At 38.7% G+C, this 13,254-nt stretch overlaps 1 protein-coding gene across 3 annotated transcripts in view; it reads right to left on the bottom strand.

Moving 5' to 3' along the window:
* Positions 1-693: 693 nt before the first annotated feature.
* PROX1 (prospero homeobox 1) overlaps positions 694-13,254 on the bottom strand; it is a 49,471-nt gene continuing 36,910 nt past the window's right edge. For 2 of the 3 annotated variants that reach the window (XM_075412983.1, XM_075412984.1), the window contains one exon: positions 694-6,409. In XM_075412983.1, the coding sequence (XP_075269098.1) occupies positions 6,221-6,409 (189 nt within the window). In that variant the 3' untranslated portion in view covers positions 694-6,220. The remainder of the gene's footprint in view (positions 6,410-13,254) is intronic. The other variant, XM_075412985.1, reaches the window with a different exon arrangement.

Here is a 13,254-nt window from a genome sequence, read left to right as displayed (position 1 = left end):
TCAAAATTTTAAGATGCATATGAAACAGCAGAAATAGCAAAGGATTGGAGAAAAACAATGAACAAATGAGACTTGCATTTTGAGGAAGCGTGTAAGAACAGACTAGTTACATATAACGCTAATGATTATACGGCTTGAAAAGGTAGTGATCCCAGGAGTGACAGATTGTCATGAAAAGAATGGAGAATGGTATCTGGACATTACCATTAACAAAGGGCAAATTGATAACAGGAACAACTGTGAACCACATCAAAACGAGACCTCTCCTACGTTCACCCAACTTGTGGAACTCCCTGTTGCAGGACACCAGCATGGCAGGTGTATCCAGGAAATAATTAAACATCATAATTAAAAGTACTTTCTAGCTGACGTTGGCTACATTAAAGGGCTGTCTGTGCCTCAGACATAATGTGTCTCTTGCAGGGAGTTATTCCTTGTCTGATGGGCTATTGCAAAATAACTTTCATTATCTTAACCGGTGCTGGAGGCAGGACACCGGATTAGATAAATCATTATATCCATTTTGCAAGAGGGCTGGCAGTTTCATTAATAAATAATTTGAACTAAGGGGAAAAGAGAACCATCAGAGGACTACAGTGTTAGGCACAGCCTGGCCACAGCAGGGAGGTTCAGTGGTTCGCCTCTTAATGTGGGGCAACATAAACTTTTGGAAATAAATATAAACGATGGCAATGAGCTTGTAATTTATATTTTATTTTGCACAAGCTTGCATATATACTGCACATACATTCAGTTTAGAGAAGATGGAAGGCACACAAGGCAATTGAACTACTGTATCCTTTAAGTGGTACAAAGCAAAAAGGTAAAAGTCTGGAGAGTATACAAAAGCTTTAAACACACAAAATAAAATCCACCCCCCCAAACATTTTTCCTGCGTTTATCTTAAATTTAGTAGCTGCCAAGCTAGAATTGTAACTTTTTTTCAATCAATTGTCTACTGCACCTTTTTTTCCGAACGGACAGGGGAGTCTTATTGTTTTATCTTGTCATCAATTAATATTACAGTACATCCTTGGTAATACAAAATTGTACACCTTCATCAAATAAATTAGGATAAATTAAACCAATAAATTATGCAAAGTCTTCAGAACAACAGACAACAACAAAAAAATCCACAGTTGAAATTGCCTCTAGCTAAAAAATAAAATAAAAAAAAATCAAAAATTGACTTTATCAGTTCAGTTATTGTACTATCTTCAAATTAAAGGGTCTTTATTACAAAAAAAAAAGCTTAATAATGCTATTTACAACATATTGCTAAATAATATAAAGGCAGTGTTTTGTCACTTTTGTAACTATATACATATGAGTAATGGCTGGGACAACATCAGTTTAAACCTTAACCTTTGACTCTTCTGGGCAGCATTAAACCAACCTAAAGAGGCTTTTTTTTATTCCGTCTTTTCTAGTTTCTGACTCTTACATGTTACACGGTAATGAGATGGTTATTGTGTTTGTCTAATATCTCACTCGAGTGGTACAATTAATGCAGAAAGAATGGATTTTAGAGAATAATGTAAGCTTGCTGTTTCTTCTAAATTTGTTTCTACATGTCCCAGTATATTTGTGCATTCGGAAGGTGGCTGCTTGGGGAGAGAGGTGACTGTGGCTCAGATGAAAAGACTAAATGAAGTCATAGTGCCACCACCTTTCATACACTAAAAAGGATATTCCTAAGAAGATACAAAGGTTAAATACCAGTTTTCATCCCAGCTCTAAATATGAGCATTTTTAGCTTCAGTTTATAGATGGTTTACAACCAACAGTTCTACAGAAAACAAAATTGCATTTCCTTCAACAGAACATTTAAGTGCAATACAGTAACTGCTTACTCATATAAACCAGTTACATTCCTTAAGGGGAGCTTTTTGAAAACAATGCGTATTGGAATTTTCAAACACACAGTTGGTACCAGAAGGAAACATTTGCACTATTAACACCAATGATTGCTATATAATACACATGGCAAATATAGTTTTTGCTTTCACTTCTCATGTACAGTGCTCATTTTGGGGGTTTTGTAAACCACTTTCCATTTTTTATATATATATATATCTTTCTGTATATATATATATGTATAATCTTTCAATGCTGCTGGTGAAAATCCTATCTTTAAAGCCACAAAATCTTCACCTTTATTTCTTAATTAATATTAACCTGTGGAAAAAAACATTTTTCTATTAACTGACTTCATATACATAGAAAAAAATTCTGCAATTTTACAGAAACTGTATTACCCATTCCCTTGACATCTGATGAAAGAGACTTAACTTTTAAAAGTAGAGCTGGATTTTCAAGAATGCTTTCAACTATCTATACAGTTACTGTAGTGTTTCTTATAAATTCAGCAGATGTTTTCAGAATGTAGTTATTAAAATCTTATGTCTTTATGCAAGAACAGCCATACGATTCAATATTTACATTGCTTTATAAAAGTTCCCCTCGATTTTCAATGTTCACCCACATACCTGGTACAGTAACAAAGATTCTGCAAACTTAAAACACTTCAATTAAATAATACTCAGAGGCACAAAGCAAACCTCAGGAATACATGGGTGAACACTTCCTTAAATAATTACTACATTCTAACATCTTCCACGTGTTTACCATTAAGCGTGAAACGTTCCCATTAAACAACCAGAGATACAGTAAGAATTAAATGTTTTGTAGTTTCAAATAGAACATTCTTTTCACAAAACATAACAAATGTCTAAAATAGGTTCTTAATCTAGATAGGAAAAAGGTAAGCTTTTCACTTCATACGCATATTTTGTGTGTGTGTGTTTCTGTGTATATATACATACATACACCCACACATTTTGTCTTGGTGTGTGTGACTACATATGTATATGTATATGCACATATGTCACGTATGAAATATTGCTTCTATACTACTTTTCATCAGGCTAAGAAAACACAAGATTTGCACCACAGTTACAAAAAATTGGCTTCTACAAGAATTTTCAAAACTTGAATGCTGCTCAAACAATTGAGAAAAAATAATTTGCGTTATCAAACTGTTCTAAAAATTCTCTTCTTCAAAAACGTATTCTCCTGCTTTGTTTTTTTTTTTTTTTTTCAATTTTTAAAAAGACACAAAATATGCATAGCTATCAACATTATGTCAAACAGCCGGGAAAAAAAAATATCAGTGTTTATTGCAGCTGTAGTAATTGAAAAATAAAGTTTAAAAGATGAAAATTGTAAGCCACAGAAGGCACAAGAACAATTGTACTTGTGGGGGAAAAACTGGTATTTTGAAGGATTTATTTAATCCTTCCGCTGGTGCATTTAAGGTCTAGGCACAGACTATAACCTCAAGTTTATATGCAGAAATAAATCTGAATTAGCAGTAAATGAATGGCAACATGGGGTTTCTAGATGGATTTTGAAATTCTTTCCCTATGTAAACTTTTCATGACAATAAAAGTAGCCTCCTGCCTTTTAGCCATTTTCAGTGAAATAATATTGAGATAATTTGAAGGAAACTGCTTTCTACTTAAAATTTAGTAGCAGCTATGCCATGTATTTATTATTTTAGGTGTATTGGGAGGCACAAAGGCAATATGGCTATAAAATGCAGAAAAAACACATCACTGAAATGATCAAATTATCATTTATTCCTTTTTCAGACTAAGGAGTTTTTTATTTTGCTTTTAAGATGAAATTTCTACTCTTAATTCCTATGCCTCATTTACTATTGAGATTATGCTACTTATAAATAAATAAATAAACGCAACAACATCAAGTGTTGAGTACACAATTTCACTTATTTAGATTATGTGAATCACATTGCAGCCAAATAATAATAATAATATTAACAATAATAATAATAATAATAAACATAATAAAAGTAACGGTAAAATCACAGATTGAGATGGTAACTAGTAGTATGTCCACATAGTATGACTAAAGTATGGCTTTGCTTTCTTATGTCCAAGGTGACAATGCAGTGTTATATTTTGTGTCTGATGGAATGGCAATGATGAACTTTTACTGTATTAAAACTTGAGCATTTTATGCCACTTCTTCCCATAAATCAAAAAAGTGCATGAACACAATTTTCATCCTTTCTTACTCAGAATTCATTGGAGTTACATCTTTATGAAGTGTAATGTTTACCAAATCATGCACACACACACAGAGAAAAAAAAAAAGAAAACAAAAGAAAATGGAAGAAAAGAAAAGAAAGAAAAAGACACATCCTGTCTACTGTGAGGATACATACAGTGTTAGGTACTCCCAGGGAGTCTAAGATCACGAAGATTTGTTTTGCTTTTATAATGCATAGTGAAAATGTTGGCACTTCATCCCATGCTATTGTCTGCATTGCCTATACTCCACAGATACTGCCAGTGCTTGAAAAGAATGACAGGGAATTGTAGGATTGTGCTGTTTAATTTGAAGTCAGCAGGTTTTTAAGGCTTTCTGCTAACAATAATTGCTTTCATACATTTCTGTCTATCAGCAGTACTTGTAAATGAAGTGAAATTGCAATGATCAGGTCAGCTCTTTAGTCACATGGGTAAACTTTCACTCTCCAAAGTCAAAATGTAATTTTAAAATAAAGAAATAAGATACCAGTATCCTCGATAGTCTAAATATAATTCACAGCTAATTAGGAACTTCCTCTAGATTCAGATTGAATTATGTAGGGGAAAATACTATTGACGATAACAATAAATTCTTACTGCATCCGTACAAAAGACGACAGAGAAAATGACAAATACAGAGTGCCACAGCATATTCAACCTTCCCCCAGACTTCTGGAGATGATACCTTTCTGAAAACGTGAGACAAGGAGAGCCACTGAAGAAAGCACGACAACTAGCAGCTAGCTTTCTTTCCGTCTGCTGACATATCGTGGTATAGCATTCAGGCGAACCCAGATCCACCGTAGACTTTACACTGTAGCTCAGCTTTTGGTCAGGACTAGTTCCAGCTTCAGAAGACAAGTGCAGTGTGTTGCTCAAATAGATTTTTTTTTTTAAAAGCTGCACTTACTGTAATTTTTGAAATCCAATTTGGCTTTCTGAACCCTGCATAGCCAGGAGGACACTGATTTTTCTATATGCTTGATTAGATTTTTATTAAAATGTAACTTTTATTCTTCTGATTAGGAAAAGACTAATTATATTTTACAGCTACAAACAGGTTTTCTTTCCTTCCTTTGCCTCAGCACTGTGAGGTGAAGACGCTTTCTTCTACTATATCTAAGATCATTCAAAAAGTGCTTTTCAGGACAGATGTCAAATACAGCCAGAAAACTTTCTATACTGGAAAGGGGATTTTTGGGGATACAATGGACTAAGAAAAGAATAAATTTAGGGATTAATGCCACTTAAAGTAAGACTGAGACACGGCAGTATAGGATGCTGAAGGTTTCATTTTTACTCTATGGAGAGTGAAATGCTTCCACTTTAATAAGCTGACCGTATTCCAAAATTAGTGTGGTTGATACAATATTGTGCATGAATTACTGACCTCACCCTGCAAGAACGATATCTGATTTGTGCAAACGTCCCTTGCTGCAATTTAGAGAAACAACAACCTGGTATGTTGATTACTGACGCAGGGTATTCATAATTTCTGTAAGGAAAGCATGAAGAACAGGGTTTGCTTTTTTGGGTATCACTTCTTGGAGTGAGTACCTAAAATAGATGTTGTAGTTTTTTGAAATATGCAACAAAATCTAGTTATTGGTTAAAAAGTATATAAAATAAAAAAAAAAAGCTCTCGAAGCTTATGAAGTGACTCCACAGAGTTCAGACCTTTAGCAGTATAAACATAATATAAACTTCATTGTCTGTAGTATTGTGCCATGACATTAGTCTTACTAAGACAAAATGCCACTTTGCAGCAAGCAATAAATCTGACAAAGCATTTTTAAACATAATGCCCTAACTTGCTAAGACAGGCTTTTACACGCTTCCAAACTCTTCTCCCTGAAAATCAACCCCATTGATTCTTCAAATGTTAAGGGTCTCGGGCTAACGTAATCCAAAGGCTGAAGTAAAATAACCATCCCCTTGGAACCGAACGAAAACTTAAATCCAGAAGGGATCACAGTCTTAATTTCATATACATATATATGTATGCGATACACGTATATATATGAAATTAAAATAGAGACACACATGACTTGGGCATCAGAAGGGGACTGCTACTTTCATACATTCATAAATAGCTGCTGAACTCTCTACTCATGAAGAAGCTCTTGTAGGCAGTTTGGGGATTTGAAAATCTCGGGGACCTCACTGTCCAGCTTACAGATGACCTTGTATATGGCCTTCTTCCAGGAAGGATCAACATCTTTGCCTGCGATAATGGCATTGAAAAACTCCCGTAACGTGATCTGAGCCACTTCCAGGAATCTCTCTGGAACCTGCTGATACAAGGAGACAATGGCATTAATACAGTTTTCAATTTCAAGTCTCTGGTTCTTCAAAGGAAACTGAGCTAAGTTCTTTCTTTCAGAAAGGGGCTTACATAGCACCTGCATTTTCTAAATGTGGCAGCCTTCTATTCTCTTATGCAAAGCTGTTATATATAGTACTATAGCAATAACTTTTATAACATGTGTTAGAGATCTCTGTAAAGTCTACTGACAGAATGTAGGTAACAAAATGTTACTGTCTGAGTTTGGAGAGTGGGGGATTTATAGGATATAATTAGCAGGAGTGGAAACAAACACAATTGTCTTAAAGGAGAGAAATCTCTACTTGATAATTTTACCCATGCATTTATGGTTATGTTCTCCTCTCCGTGTGGGAACTAATATGAAAGTTACGCATGCACAGAAACCCCTCTCTATCTCTGTGCTTAACTTTGGTCACAGCCAGTGCTGAAAGCTACCAAAGAAATGGTATCTCTGAACGTTGTTCGTAGTTTAAAAACTAGCAAGCAAGCCTTCAGCTAACGGCTTGCTTCTGTGGCTGCTGTGCACGAGACGCCCATCAGATGGCTTTCTCGGGGGACATTACGGTCTTCCCTTCTTTTTCAGAAGCCCACAGGTGAAACCCTGACCTCTTCAATGGGTGCACTGTACTCCAAGTAGCTACTGAGCTCAGATGCATCAAACTCATCTGGGTTTTATAAATGTCACTGTCACTTCACGGGTGAGCCAAACAGCCAGCTATCAGGGGCATGACGCTCTCAGAAGCCCCTGAACAATGGGTGAATGTTAAAAACCACAGTTACCTCCAAACTTTGGTAACTCATCCTAAATAGTTGCCTCAGGCAACAGCACCACCTTCTCACCCTCTGCCTTAAATGATTCGAAAGCAATCACTATAATGAACCATAGGTCAGTTGCAAGGTTGAGGTCATCTCCATAAAGGTATTATTTTCCATTTTTATTACGGAAATATGGCTTCGCAGCTCACAGCCAGCCAGTGACCAGCATGTTTATAATAGCAAGTATTCCCTCACTGCTATTCTTTGCCCACTCCAGCAAGAGGAGTTGTCTGACCTGCAGTAGAGGCTACTTCAACCATTTCTGTGGCCAATGCACACCTGGGCAGATCTCACTCCTTTACTGAATGCAAGTCACATTGCCAGATCAGGGCCAGCACCTTATCCTCTACTTCAGGCTTTTGTTCTTCTCCCTTTAGCAGCCACTTTCAGAAAACTTGTCTGGAAATGTATGTGTTTGATCTGACACGATAGGGCTCTGGAGCCTCACTCGCCTCTCAGCGTTGGGGAAACACTAGCAGTTTGCTAGCCACGTTTTGCCAATCGGGTGAACATGAGATCAGCTCCCCCTGACACCAGCCGACAAACTCTGCTTCCAGCAGCCCCACAGCCCACACAAGTCCTCTGTCTACCTCCAAGAGTGAAATCCAGCCCCCCCACATTTTTCTCTGCTCCCAAAGACAGGCTGCCTGTTGGTGAAATTTTTCATTCAGTGGGGCCCACAGAAAGAGACATTTTTACAGATGTTCTATTCCAGCAGTGATTACGAGGGAAGAAAATAATTATTACATTTCACTTATTCCAGCTCAAAGAAATAACTTTAAACTTCACATAACCCCTCTGCTGTTTGGGCACTTGGTAATACGTCTGCAAAAGATACCATGCTTGTGTCATTCTTGCATTGCTATAAAAAGTGGTACACTTTACTGTTCATGGGGTTCAAACAACTACTCGTGCTCTTCATCACCCTTGGTATTGCTAGGTGCTAACCAAGGGGAAGGAGTTGTTGACTACGTGATCCTAGAAAGCAAGAAATGTAGCAATAACCAACTTTTTGGTGTACACACTGATGTTAGCTCATGAGGGCAAAACCTGTTGTTTTTTGTCTTTGTGCTTGGGAAAAAGAGTTCACACCTTTCAATTTTGGTGTCCAGAGGACCAAGTTTAGATGTCTTTCTCCCCTTCCAGTTTTCTGGAGATGGGAGGGAGGCAGGCAATTACAAGTACCTACATGAGAAGCAAGAAGTCCAAATGCAAAAAGTCCTACTTCTCCCTACATGGTTACACTCACGACAACTTTAAGAATGGAAGTGACAACCTGGTTTTAAGTTGAGCCTTTGCCATTCAATTTCTGCCTGTGCACATGAAAGTTTTCCAGGCATGGGATGCTGCTTTTCCATGGAGTAGGCAGTGTGAAACCCCTAAGCCACTAGCTTCCAGGTGTCCCACCGCCACAAAGACACACAGGCTTTTCTTTTAGGCTAGGAGTTAGCTTTTAAGGTCTGACTTCATTGTACCTGAGTCACATCTGCAGGGCCGGGCTCCTTTGAACTTGACAGAACAGGCTGCAGAAAGCAGCCCACAAACATAACAGTGAACGAAGCCCTGTGTGGGCTTTGAAGGGACCTCCTCGTAATGCTGAGTTCCCAAAGATCTCCCATGCTCCGCAGGCATTAAAGCTGTTCATAGCTCTTTCCTTTTGGGATGTTATTAGCAATTTTTCATGTCAAAGTGGATTACACACGTTACTTTGCATGTTGTAATGTGAATAGCACACTGTGATTAATCCCCACAGGATAGTACGTTGGCCAACATTTTTCCTTTCTAGAAAGAGTAACCACAAAGTGTTGTTTTGTTTTGTTTTGTTTTTTTTAATAAAGAAAACACTAGTGAAGCCCAGAGCCTGAAAATAAATATTTAAATGGATGGGTAGTTAGATTTTTCACTGGGCAATAATCAGTCAGCCATGTCAATTATGTGTCAGGGGGTAGCATTTCTCTGACCCTAAGTGATGGCGACCTATTCAGCGCATCTTTACACCTAACTGACTGAACATCTCTGAAGTAGGAACATCTGCAGAAAATGCTTCAGTGACAAATAAACTCCATCTACGTTGCTTTTAATAGAACCAACAATCCCTAGTATGAACTCAGGGCATTTTCTTAGCATCAGGTGGCAGCAGTCAATCAAAGAATCACACTGTACATTCACCGGCAGGAAAGACAATGAGGTCTGCTCAGGGGGAGGCTAGGTGGGTTTCAGGCTGAAGCCTCCACATCAGACTGATTTAGAAAGAAATTACACTTTGCCGCATGCTTTGTCAATGTAACTTAGCTTCACTGCCAAGGAAAAAAGTCACAGTCCAAACTTTGGGATAGTGTAAATCAGCAGAGCTCTACCAGCCTCAGCGCAGCTATGCTGATTTACATCTGGTACGCATCAGTCTTGTACCTCCTAATGCAGTCCAACAACCACCACAGTGCCCCTCCTCAAGCCTTAGCCCCGTTAACACATCCTCTTCGTCTGTGAAAACTGGGAGGGCATTAAAGCTCTCATCTGCTCTTGTCTATTTATGCTGTTTTAACTACTGGCATTTTCCTTGGCTTGAAGAACAAACCTGAACTATTTCACTCCTGGGTTTGCGTGTGCAACTACCATGCCGAACCATTTGGATTAGCACTGTGGGGGTGTGCTTTGTTAAAAATACTCAGCACAAACTATTTCTATGTGAGTAAAACTATAGTTCCAATGGCTCAAAAGCTGGAGCCAAGTCAGACCTCGCATTTCTTTCATACAGAAGCATACACAGTTACAGAAAGCAATATGCTTTAAAAATACTTGTTGAATTCCTTTTCAAGGAAAACACTACCAAAAAGCCACCGGTGATTGGGAAGGTGAGGACAGATCCTCAGCGGGTCTAAGTCAGCGTTGCTCGAGGAAAATCAGTGAAGCAACACTGATTTTAAGCCGACAAAGAGGATCAGGTTTCCCTTTCTGATGGCATGCATGGACTTTAAAAATCACTGTTGGGAAGGTGGGCACACTAGCAGTAGCCATGTGTCTCAAGTTGGTGGCCTATCAGTGGCCCTTCACTTTTTCTCATTATTGGGTTGTCTTGTATCTTGTACCTTTTATTAGTTAATTCATTTATTTTTTGGGTTGTGCAGCAAAGACTTTTTCTCCCTTCCCTCCCATTCTCCTCATCTCCTCCCCTCCCTCAGCCCTCCTCCTCCTCCTCTTCCCAGTTGCTTTACCTTCAAGGATGATTTGTTTTATTAAACTGACTGTCCCCAGCCTCTGCAGTACATAATAAAAGCCTGACATAGCAGCCTGCCTGCCTTCTGTGTCCTGCAGATACTCATCATAAGTGTCAGGACATACCAAGGTTAGCGGTCACTGGAAGTGCGCTCGCTGGCTCAAGCCTTGCCAAACATGCTTGGCAGCTGAATGAATGTCACAGAGAATAGAAGGGGAATTACAAAGGTTAGAAAGAAGACAGCCTCTCTCTCTTTTTTTTTTTTTTTCTGGAGATATATAAACTGATTTTTCACACTTCTGAAATAAACATCAGCTCATTCACAGTCCCTTTCCAGCACCTAAATCTCTCCCATTGTCAAGCAAACCTTTAATTTCTACCCAAGCCTTATTTCTTCATTAGCAAAATAAGATGCTTAATTCTCTCTTAACAGAAAAGGGGAAAAACACCAAAACCAAATGACAAAACAAGTCACCGGTCTGCTCAAAGATTTATATGTGTATTTCATGTTGCTAATCCTATTAAGGGTGGGCTTCTTTACAGTTAATCTTTTAAACTTTCAAAAATTCTTGCTCAAGTGGTAAATCTAGATGATAGAAAAAGCAATACAGATGTAAAGATCACAGAATGTGAAAGTCAAGTTAAAACCGATATTGCAGAGAATTGTGTTTTGTTTTTTTACTATAAAAGGGCAATAAAATGCTGACTGTAAGAAGACAATGTCAAGGAGAAAAGGGTATTGGTATTTTGGATACTCTTGACTGCTCGCCTTGGAGAGAGAGTTATTCTTGTCACAAACCCTTTTGTCTGCATCTGCTGACTGCTTGCCTGTAGCCAGCAGCATACTTTAACTGTTTTGTCACCTCCTAACATCACATGCATCAGCTGTTGTGCTTTTGTTACGGGTATTGTAGAGCTAATCCACTGTGGCTGTTCTACTGTGCAGTAAATAAAACAGAAACTGCTTCTCAGACAATTCTGCATGAATATTTCAGACGGGTTTTACAACTCTGATTCACAAAATAAAATACACGCCCCCCCCCAAACTAGACTCAGATACCTCAAAGCTAATTGCATGCAATGACTTCAGGCATCAGAAACAACTGTTTTAGTTTTTAATAAAATGAATAGCAGACCTTTCTAAAGTTATTCTTTAAAAATGCTTCCTTCCTTGCAATTTTACCTGCATATAAATTTTTTCTTTAGAACACTTCGGCGTTTTGGCAGTGGCAATTTTGAAATATTTTGTGCAAACAAAATGCTTAAAACATCTTTCAAATCTTATCTGCCGCAAGTGCAAGAGTCTGGGAAGTTTAGTTTATTTTCACTTGAGCATCAAGTATTTTTCAACCATAGAAGTAACTTTACAAAGTTCCTAAACTTCTCCCTCCAACTTTCCTAGAACAGGGAATAAAATATTTACTCAGAAGTTCATTTTCTGCAGCCAATTGCTAAACTATCCTAAAGCAGGGTGGCTTTCAGCATGTTCACAGGGGCAATGGCAGCAAAGCCCAGCATGAGGCCTGAAGCAGTAAAGATACCCTAGGAAAGGAGACAAACAGGTGAAGTACTTTACCGAGCATTCATTCACCCTTGTGCACACATGATTCCTCTAAACAAACTCTCCTATCCCTGCTGTTTGTTAAGTAAATATTGATCAAGGAGAGACATATCTCCTGACAGCAGCAGCACAAGCTGGGGACTTGTACTGCAGACAGAGTGGACTTAAATGGATAAACTCAGATGCTTTAAGAAGGCCACACAGAGATTACTAGATAAAAAGTCAAGAAGTCCGAAAGCTGGCTTTCCTTTCCCCTCTGCGGGGGGCTGGGACTTGGTTATGTAGAACCTCCACGATGGAAAGAAAACTCATCTGCTCCCAGACACAGTCTTATAAAGCAAGAAGCCTGCATCTTAGGTGCCCGGATGACTTCATATTTTTCTCTCTTGCCAGCTGATGCATTAATACTGCATGCAATAAATGTGGAGTTTAAGTCACTCCCCTTGAGCACATGTGGGAGGCTACCAAGGGGCAGTTCCTCATCGATGTAAATATTCACCGCTCCATTGGTTTCAACAGAGAGTTTACATCCCCTGCGGATGGTCCACCTCTGGCTGTGCTGGACTGAGGCACACATTTTCCAGAGGAGCACATTTTTCCCCACTCATACTCCAAGTGAGCGGTTCACTCTGATGCCCGTGGGTAAGGTACACACCGCCCTAATAAGGGTGCCCAGTTCAGGCTGGCCTGTTGCTTCTCATAAGCAAAGAGTGAAGATTTATTGGACTGATGTGTCTAATGGTAGTACAGCTGCAGAAAGCAGTAGCAAAATTGTCAAGTCATTAGTGGCTGTGATTTCATGTAAAATTTCAGCAATAAGTAACAGCAACCTCATTTTAGTAAACTACCAGAATTGGGGCAGATGTTAGAAGTAATGCAAGTGCTTCTTGGAGAAGATTTTTAAGCACTCCTCAGAGATCAGATCAAAAGCCTCTGAACCACATGCAAGGCAACCACAAAGCTATTCACCTTGTCGGGGGCGGGGGGGGGGGCGGCGCGGGGAGAAGGAGAGGGCCAGACGTTAATTTTCAGTACAGGGTCCCAAGTTTAGAAGTACCAAGACCAATGCAACCGTTCTAATATTGTAACAGCGTCAGACAACTGCTTGGCTGTAGCATACAAATCTGAAGATCCTTCAGACAGGGACAGCTGGGCTAAGCCAAAACCTTTTCTCATACGATGTCTAATCTGCATTAAACTTCAGCTCCATTTATACAATTTA

This window comes from Opisthocomus hoazin, chromosome 2, assembly GCF_030867145.1.
Source record: "Opisthocomus hoazin isolate bOpiHoa1 chromosome 2, bOpiHoa1.hap1, whole genome shotgun sequence".
NCBI lineage: Eukaryota > Metazoa > Chordata > Aves > Opisthocomiformes > Opisthocomidae > Opisthocomus > Opisthocomus hoazin.
This window is presented reverse-complemented; position numbering and strand designations above follow the sequence as displayed.